This window comes from Colobus angolensis, unplaced genomic scaffold (assembly GCF_000951035.1).
Source record: "Colobus angolensis palliatus isolate OR3802 unplaced genomic scaffold, Cang.pa_1.0 Scaffold87, whole genome shotgun sequence".
NCBI classification, from domain to species: Eukaryota; Metazoa; Chordata; class Mammalia; order Primates; family Cercopithecidae; genus Colobus; species Colobus angolensis.
In genome coordinates this window covers 4,650,417-4,660,230 of record NW_012122598.1, presented here as the reverse complement: position 1 = coordinate 4,660,230, position 9,814 = coordinate 4,650,417, and the positions used below count along the sequence as shown (strand labels likewise).

Here is a 9,814-nt window from a genome sequence, read left to right as displayed (position 1 = left end):
AGGCAAAGCACACAGACCTCAGTGCTCAGTTCCTAGGAAAACTACATTTACTCTTAGCATCACCGGGGAACTAAGGTCTAGCAAGCATCAGGTTCTTGGAGTCTGTGTGATAATTAACACACATCAGCCAGTAGCCAGTCGGCAAATCAAACTTTTACTGCATGCAAGGCACTGTGAGAGTTTCCACCAAGAACAGTAGATCTGAGAGTAATCATTCTGAGATTCTACAGAGTAAAAATTTCCTAAGAATTCTTTGAATCACAGAATGTTAAGTGATCTCTAATTTTTTGTCCAGCTCTAGGTTCTACCCCATAATTTTACAGAAGAAGAGACAGACATGCAATTAAGATGACCTGCCTGGGGCCCACAATATTAGATCATTTCCTTATATGGTACGAATTTGACAAAGTTCACAGAAAATAGAACATACTCACAGGGTGCCATCAAAGCAAAAAGGCTGGCTCAGAATCAGGTAAGAAAAATTTGGGGCAAGATAAGATCATTCATTTATACATACAGATAAATATCAATTGTTTTAGTCCACATACTACATGAACAGGTATTAATAAAACCTATGCATTTTTTTGTGGAACATTTCCCAACTGTTTGCTATTTAAAGGAACCCAAATAATTTGACAGTTGTTGCAAAATATTTTTAAAGTATACTTCTACAGGAATAAGATAATCTAATTTCAATAAATTTGAGCACTTATAATCAAATTAGCAAAAAAGTATTTCCACTATGTGAAACTGCTCCAGTTAATCAGCTGAATATAATTTCTATATCCTCCTAGGTCAATATAGTACATTTTAATACAATATTGTTTGAGAGCTTAATATTCAAGTAGTGAGGTTTTATTTTTTTTAAATGGAAGCTTATTTGTAAACAAAATAAAAATGCTAATGATCTTTTAAAGCTTTCACACATTTGTTCAAAGGCTTACACGTTTTTAAACTTATTCAAATTTCATCAAAATGGTAGATGAGTTTTTACAGGCCATAATATGAATAGTATGTACATTAAAAACTTAAATGGGTTTTGGTGGGGCTTTAATCAAAGACAACTATCCTTCCAGAACTAAATTAAATTACATGTTCAATTACATGTTTAGAATTATACTGTTTTTTTTAAGTGACTAATAGTCCGGTTCTATAATATTTTGTCACTAATATATCATGATTGGGGAAAAGGAAGGAAAGAGGCTTTACATAATAAATAAAAGATAATACACCAGCAAAATATTCTTAAACCTAATTGAAAAGGATGATTTCCAATCTAATAATCTACCAATTCATTTATTATGCTTCCTTACACGTAATGTGTTATCTTTGTTCTAAAAAGACAAGGCACTTCTCCATCTTCTTCTAAAGTTTTACTACAGTTGTCTCTTTCCTAAACTAGCATAAGTGTTAGGAGGGAACAAAGAGTGGAGATATATCTGGGATGGAGTTAATAAATCTGTAAATAACACTTGTCCATATTAGTTATTAGGAATAAACATGTTATTGGCTTTTAGGACAAGCTTAAAAATAGGCAGTTGGTCAAATTTATTAAGCCAGAATCTTGGGCCAAATGAGAAACACTGGAACATTAATTTAAAAAAACAATCTTAGCTTGTAACCTTAAAGCCTTGTGAGATTTATATACTTTGGCAAATACAAGTTGTTTTGCTCTGGAAACTATCACAAGTTTCATAAAGGAATATTATGTAACAAAGAAATTCAAAATTACTTTCTTCAGTCTAAAAACAACTTTCACAAAAGTATGTTACTAACCTAATGGAAAATTACAAGTATGTTCTATCCTAAGCGTAACAGAAAAAAGGCTCCATGGGGGAGGAATTAATCACCAGTGTGCTGTGTCATTTTAGCATTCACTGCAACCAATTTCACTGAAAACAAAGCACCACTCCCCGCAAACATTACAAAATACTCAATTGCTAATCAGCCCCCTGCAAAGAAAAACAGTTTGAAAAAGTAGTCATACAAGAGAGGAAAAAAATTGGTATTTTTTTGGGTAGTTGGAGAAACTAAGATGAGTCAACCAGCATAACGAACCATAAAATAACAAACTTGAGTGATGAGAATAGGCTTTAAAATTAAGTTTACACATGCTGACAAATGGTTTTTCTGACAAATGCTACTGTAACTTGAATTATACCGTGTTATTTCCAGATACACTCTATTCCCATTCTCAATAATTGTTTCATGGAAACAATTTACCACTTCCTTCTGTTCTTTGAGCAAAACCAAGTGTGATTTATACATGGCAGAAAAAGTTCCTATGACTATCATATGATCAAATTCTAAGGTTACAGAAAAAAAAATAAGACTTCTAAGGATTAACACTTAAAGGCAATTATCCTATCAGTGATAATGAGACATTTTATATTATGCTGAAAATCGATTTTGGTATTAAAATATCACAGTTTGAAGCATAAATTTGATAACATTAGCTGGAACATAAACCTCAGATACAATTTTTCCCTGACCTTAGCTATAAAACAAGACATTTGGTATACATTTTCAGAGGCCTCTACCTTGTCTATAAAAATACACCTTGAATTTTGCAGCAGGCAAACACATGATATTTGCAGGCATACACATTATTAAAGGTTAGAGATTCGGGGTGGCTGAGTGGCATGGAGGTAATGGGGCACAGAGGAAGGTGGAAAAGTGTTTGTGCACACAATTATAATCACATAACAAATAGTATCTTCTTTTTCTCTCTTTTTAAAACTGGTCAAGGACTATGGATTTCAAATTAGGCATAAATTTTAAGAGTGGCTTAAAAAGGCTTGACCTTGTATGAATAAATGATTGTCCACTTCACTGAGATGAATCTTGCCTAAAAGGTTTACTAAAAGCAGTAAGAGTAAGATGACAAAATATTATTGAGCCCTAGACACTTTTATTTTTAGCACTATGAGTTACAAATAATGCCTGCAAACAGGCATACATTTGTAGTTGAATTAATGTGATATAAAGCTTTCATTATACTGAATTTTCAAATTCTAGTTGTGTGGTGCTAGCAATCATTTTAATTGTGAAGAAAAATAGAGACATATGTACCAAATAAATGTTACATATGTGCTGAATTTATAAACTAAAATAATTTTGTCTAAACACTTGTCTTTCCTCATTAATGTTTTATAAAAGATCTTCAAAAACAGAACTGAGAATTTTTTTCAATTATGAATCAGCTGCTATATACTCTTTAGCTACAGCTTCTCAATTAGTTCTCTCTTTCTCAAACTAGAATATCAGAACTGCAGAAAGGCATTAATGGCTTTCAAGAGGGTCTAGATACCTTCTGAAGATATCTGAAATCTCAAAATACTCCTTAAAGGTCATAACTGTGTGTATTTTCAAAGGAAGAAAAGGCTAATAAATGCAGGATAGTGAGACTGTGAAATGTGTCAGATGTCAAGTAATTTTTTTGTGGGAAGGAGTAGAGAACAAAATGGAAATTATTAAATGAAATGGAAAAATAAAGGTCATGGTTTCAGGTGCAATACAGAATATCTGAGATAATAATTTCAATTTTAATCCACTTGTTACAAAGGGCAACCTTGCCCTACACCTGAAATTCTTAACATACTCATTATGGCCTTGCCATAAAACAGCATGTTAGCAGTCTCTACATTCAAAGGTATGCTTGCAAACTTCATTCATATTAAAATTTACGTAAAATTGTTGGCAATACAATAAGAGTAATATTACATTATGTAAACCATGGCATACCACATTTTACATTACGCAAAGAGGCAATATTTACAAGTTTTTAGGAGTTTAAGTATTTTATCCACTAACATAAGTGATAAAGCAAAGTGCAGGACAAAACCAGTGCCATTAATTGCATGTCCTTTAAAAGCAGAGTAAAACCATTTCTAAAAGCTACCAAAAGCTTATTTAAGTTTGTCCAGTAAGGGATTACAGAGCATCAAGTAGCCTAGAAAAATGATGCGAGTTTAGAAACAATGAATATGAAAATTATAAGGCAGCATGCTCAGAACAAGTTTTTGTTTTTTAAACACCAACACTGATGATTTATCTTTAATGGCAACTATCTATATATGTATATGCACACACACGTGTGTGTATTTAAAATTGAGAGTGCAAAACACAAGCCTCATTTAACGACAAAAAGATGTGCAAATGTTCTTCATAAACCAACACAAAAGAGTGAGAAGAATATTCTACCATTATAAAGAATAAGTTGAACACAGCAAAGAAGACCATCTTCATTCCAAATCTACAAGGCACTAAGGGTAGGAAATGACAGGTAACACAGAAGTGACTGGATAAAACTCCTCAGTCAGGTCGGAATATGGGATATTTTGGTAAGAATTCTATTAGTATTACCTGTAAAATAAAAACAAGAATATATTTACAAAATATTTTTCATTTAATATAACTTATAAATAACCCAGAAACTCTATAATCGTTTTTCATAGCACAATATTTCAATTCTACACCATATAAAGTAAGTGAAATACATGAAAAATTATGTAAAGAACTTAAACCACAAGTTGTTATTAGATTGGCAATTTAAAAATTAAGCTGGCAAACAAAACTACTTATAGTAGCTAACAGATTTTACTATCTGATTTACAATAACTATTTGTTTAGGTTCAGAGGAGCAAACTCTATTATATTATGTTTTTCCCCCACACCCCTATCTTTTTGTTAGCAAAGTAGAGATTTAAAAAAATGCTACACAGATTAAAAAATATCTTTACATTAGATCTATATATTTTTCAATTAAAGCAACTGATATTAGTTGGAGATTACTATCGTTCACAAGTTGTGAAAAATATAATGTGCCCAAATGGATTGAGTAAAACATATTAATTACAAAAGGTTTGGAAATATAATTTTAAAAAACTCGGATATTTTTTGAATGTTTTATCTATAATGAATTTAAGACTTGTGGTCATAGGCACATTTTCCCCAAAATTATTCAAAGTGTAGAGAGATACGATAATAATCCTTACTTATGAAACACACATGGAATGTTTATTATTAAATATATACTACATGTTGGAAGTTTGGATAAATTTAATATTCTTTTCAATACTAATTATGCAAAATTGATCACATTGGTTATATGTGAATTTATGTCTTATGACTAAGATTGCATAGCTTTCAGTTAAAACAAAAATTAGAACCTTACAGTTTCTTCACTAAAAGTTAAATGCCAGCCAAAAAAAAGCCATTAATAGGAATCCAGAATGCAGATGTCAACTCTTATTTTATGCAAGTTTTGACAAGATTACATTTAGAAACATTTTGTTCAACAGCAGCTTTCCCCACCACCACATGCTATGGTTTGTGCCTATGTTAAATGATTAAGGTTGTACAATGTTTTCATTTTAGCATACTAACTGAAACTTTTCTAAGATCTAAATGATTGTTAGCTTTCAAGATATTTTAGGTTGGCTACAAATCTAAAGAAGTAGAAGAAAACCTCTATATTTCAATGGACAAAAGTTCTGGCTAAGAAGAAAAAAAGAAGGAATAGTTGACAAATGAGAAACACAGGAAAATGGTACATTTAGAATGAATCAAAAAATAATTAAAAACAACCTCATACTTACATACTCCATCATATTGCTAGTTTCACATTTCCTCTTAGTCAACTTCCAGTGCAAAGCAAGCTAAGAAAGTATAGTCTTGTTAAGAATTTTTATATTAACTTAAACTAATTACAACCTATACATTTGAATAAATCACTGAAAACAATCCAGGAAAAGTACAGGATACAAAACAGAGCACTTAAAAATACCTTGTAAAGAATATATATTAAAAATTGAGTATTAGTTCTCTAATCCATTCCTTTGTGGCCTAAAAAATTCTCATTTTGTATTTATTTTTCAATTTAATACTGCAAAACATGAATGGGGCACTTATTTGCTTAAAATTTCTTACCTTGTGGTATAATCTGTTATTTTCCCATTCTATTAACTTCTGAATTGATCTTCTGGTCTAAGAAAAATGATCAAGACTTTGTTACAAGATGACCTGAAGAGCTGTGTAAACTATGTGCATCTATATTTTTCTACCTACTTGTAATATCCCATTACTTTCTCCTTATTTTTCTATTAGAAATGAGAAATAAGCAATATAAGTGGCAGAAAGTGCTAAAAAGGAGTAAAATTTTGAATGACTATTATAAGATTATCTACTTATCAATCAATCAATCATATTTTTATATATGCTTTCTAAAATGAAATATGTATGAATTTCTTTGTGTTGTGAGGCCATTCACTGGACTACTGTGAAAACCTAAACAATATACTAACTTGAGACAGTAGTTCATTTATGAATTTAATCTAAATTTTCACACAACTGTCATAAGATTACTTTAAATAATCATCTAATGCCAAGCTAATCTAATTTCTCATGGAAAGTTTTCCTACCACAGCTCCTGGCACAATACCTGTCATATAGCATTCAGTCAAGGTCTACAGGCTGAATAAAGCAAGCCAACATATATCAGAATTTCCACTGAAAAGAACATGTTAAAAACAGCCAGTGGAAAAACTTATACTTAGAAAAATATAAATCAGAGAAGCAGTAATGTAGCAAAGAGGGGGACAGAGACTGAGTTGCTTTATTTAGAATCTGTGTATTTTGTAGGGAGTACAAAATGTTAAAAAAACTTTTCAAAACATTAAAATAAAAGATGACACCTGCCTAGCTCATCATGGACATTGCCAATACCAGTGTGCCCTACCTGAGAACTAATAGACCCACCCACTAGCTCACTGCAGACACCGCCAGCACCTATGTGCTCCTCCCAGGGCCCCAGGCACTATCTGGCCTGGGAGCAAACTTCTTGGCCCACTGGGACCTGCATGCCCTGAATGAGGGCCTGAGGACTGGCCCACCCAGGGCCTGCTGCCACCACTTTTTATACCTGCATGGCCCACCCATGGTCCGAAGACTGACATACTCAGGGCAAGCCAATGCCAGTGCCCACATGCACTATCTGGGGGTTTGAGGACCAGTCTACTTGGCATTGCTGTCCCAAACAAAGCCTTACCACAGCCTCCACAATCAACTGAAGCCTGAGCCACTAAGGAACTCAAAGACACTGCTGAAACTGATTACAGCCAAAGTAATCAAAGGAAACTACACTGTGCTGCCCATGCAGAACCAAAGCCAAAGCACGTTACCCAACCAACATTATAGATACATCTACAGGAAAAACTCTTTCCCTATGGGAACTACTCCACACAAATGAATGAAGTGGCAATTACAGCAGATGTGGATATCAATGTAAGGACAAACAACAACAAAGAAAACAAACCAAAAAAAACCTCCAAAAGGACACAATAATTTTCGAGCAACAGACTCCAAAGAAAATTAAATTTATGAAGTGCCTGAAAAGGCATTAAAAATGATCTTAAGAAAATTGATATATAAGAAAACAAAATAAACAAAATTTAAAACTCAGGAAAGCAATTAATAATCTAGATGAGAAACCCAACAAAGATATCGTTAAAAAGAACAAAACAGAAATTCTAGAACTGAAGAATTCAATGAATGAAATTAAAAATACAATAGAAAGCTTCAACAAGGAGACAAGCAAAAGACAATTTCTGAACTTGAAGACAAGTCTTTTGAAATAACCTAGGCAGGAAAAAAAAGATGAAAGGAAAAAGAATAAAGAAAGCCTCTGTGACACCATCAAGCAAACAAATTTTTGACTTGTGGGAGTTCTAGAAGAGAAGAGATGGATAAAAAACATATTCAATGAAACAATAACTGAAAACGTCCCAAGTCTTGGAAGAGACACAGACATCCAAATACAGAAAGCTCAAAGACTCCAAAAGAGATTCAACTGAAAAGGTCGTTTTCAAGGCACATCATAGTCAAACTGTCAAAGTCAGAATCAGAATTCTAAAAACAGCAAGAGAAATGCAGCAAGTCACATATAAGGGAATTCACATCAACTAACAGGAGATTTCTCAGCAGAAACCTTCCAGGCCAGGAGAGACTAGACAGATCATCTGAATAGAGAATTAAAAAACAAACATCAGACTTAAACTGCACTATAGACCAAACAGACCTAATAGACATTTGCAAAATATTTCATCCAACAATTGCAGGATACACATTCTTCTCATCAGCACATGGAACATTTTCCATGACAAAAAACATGTTAAGTAAGAAACTGTCTCAAATGGAAGAAAATCAAAATCATATCAAGTATCTTCTCAGACCACCATAGAATAAAACCAGAAATCAATAACAAGAGAAATTTGGAAACTGTGCCAATACATGGAAATTAAATAATGTGCTCCTGAAAGACCACTAGGTCAATAAAGAAATTAAGGAGAAAATAAAGTTTCCAAAAACAAATAAAAAGGAAAAGCAATGTAAAAAGCAATGCAAAACCTATAAGATACAGCAAAAGCAATACTAAGAAAGAAGTTTATAGCAATAAATGCCTACATCAAAACAGTAGATTTGAAAGAAAGAATATAATGATGCACCTCAAGGAACTAGAAAAGCAAGAACCAACCAAACCTAAAATTAGTAGAAGGAAAAAATAATATAGATCAAAGCAGAAAAAAATAGAGACTAAAAAATATGAAAGATAAATGAAAGAAAAAGTTGGTTCTTGAAAAGATAAAGTAGATAAACCATTAGCTAGACTAAGGGAAAAAGAGAAAAGCCAAATAAAGGGAGAGGGGCCAAGATAGCCGATTAGAAGCAGCTGTGGTCCACCACTCTCGAGGAGAAGAATGAAAGGGGTGAGTGAATATAGCACCTTCAACTGAAATATCTAGGTTCTCATGTTGGGACTGATTAGAGAAGTAACTCGACACACAGAGAACAAAAGCAGGGTGGGGCAATGGCCCACCTGGGAGTAACATGGAGCCAAGAGAAACCCACTTCCAGCCAAAGGAAGCAGTGAGTGACTGTGTGACCCTGGGAAACCATGCTTCTCTCAGGGATCTTTGCAACCCATGGGTCAGGAGATCTCCTCATGAGCCCATGCCACCAGAGCCTTGGGTCCGATACAGAGCTGTATGGAGTCTAGGGGAGCAGCTACTCTGGCATGCACAGAGACCCAAGAGCTTTGCATATTTTGGTCCGGAGATCCCCAATGAATATGTCTGCAACTCAGGCAAGACAGGAGGTCTGCATATACGCCTAGGAACGGGGTAGAGTCCAGGGAGCCGAGAGGCATGTTCTGCAGGCCCCATTTCCACCTCACCTCACAAAATAATAACCCCTGGCTTGGAATCCTAGTCAGCCTCAGGCAACAGGGAGAGGGACAGGTTCTACCTCTGCTATTTGGTCGACTCAGCTGTTCTAGCCTGTGGGCTTTGTAGAATCCAAATGGTCTGGAGGAGAAAGGGGTCTCCCAGCAATGCAGCACAGTGGCTTGGCCAGATCGTCACCAGACTGCTTCTTTAAGTGGGACCAAATCCATTCTTCCACACTGGGCAGGACCTTCCAGCCGGATCCTCCAGCCACGCCTGCAGGCACCTACTAGAGACAGAGCTCTGATCTCTCTCTGAGACATAGTGTGGCAGGGGATGGGCAGGGGTGGAGGAGGAGGGTCACCACCTGGATTGGTTGGACAACTCAGCAGTTCCACCATGTGGGCTTAGAGTCCAAACAATCGAGATGAGGAAGGGTCCCCTGAGTAGTGCAACATAGTGGCTTTCCCAGATTGTAGCCAAACTGCTTCTTTAAGCAGGGCACTGATCCATTCCTTCTCACTGGGCAGAACCTCCCAGCAGGACCTTTCAGCCATGCCTGCTGGCACCTATTAGGGGCAGAGCTCTGATCT

At 34.8% G+C, this 9,814-nt stretch overlaps 1 protein-coding gene across 3 annotated transcripts in view; it reads right to left on the bottom strand.

Moving 5' to 3' along the window:
- Positions 1-940: 940 nt before the first annotated feature.
- CHIC1 (cysteine-rich hydrophobic domain 1) overlaps positions 941-9,814 on the bottom strand; it is a 113,155-nt gene continuing 104,281 nt past the window's right edge. Inside the window, exons 4-6 of one of the 3 annotated variants that reach the window (XM_011930667.1) lie at positions 5,932-5,988; positions 5,601-5,660; positions 941-4,365 (exon numbers count right to left, since the gene is read on the bottom strand). In XM_011930667.1, the coding sequence (XP_011786057.1) occupies positions 4,315-4,365; positions 5,601-5,660; positions 5,932-5,988 (168 nt within the window). In that variant the 3' untranslated portion in view covers positions 941-4,314. The remainder of the gene's footprint in view (positions 4,366-5,600; positions 5,661-5,931; positions 5,989-9,814) is intronic. The other 2 variants (XM_011930668.1, XM_011930669.1) reach the window with 2 other exon arrangements.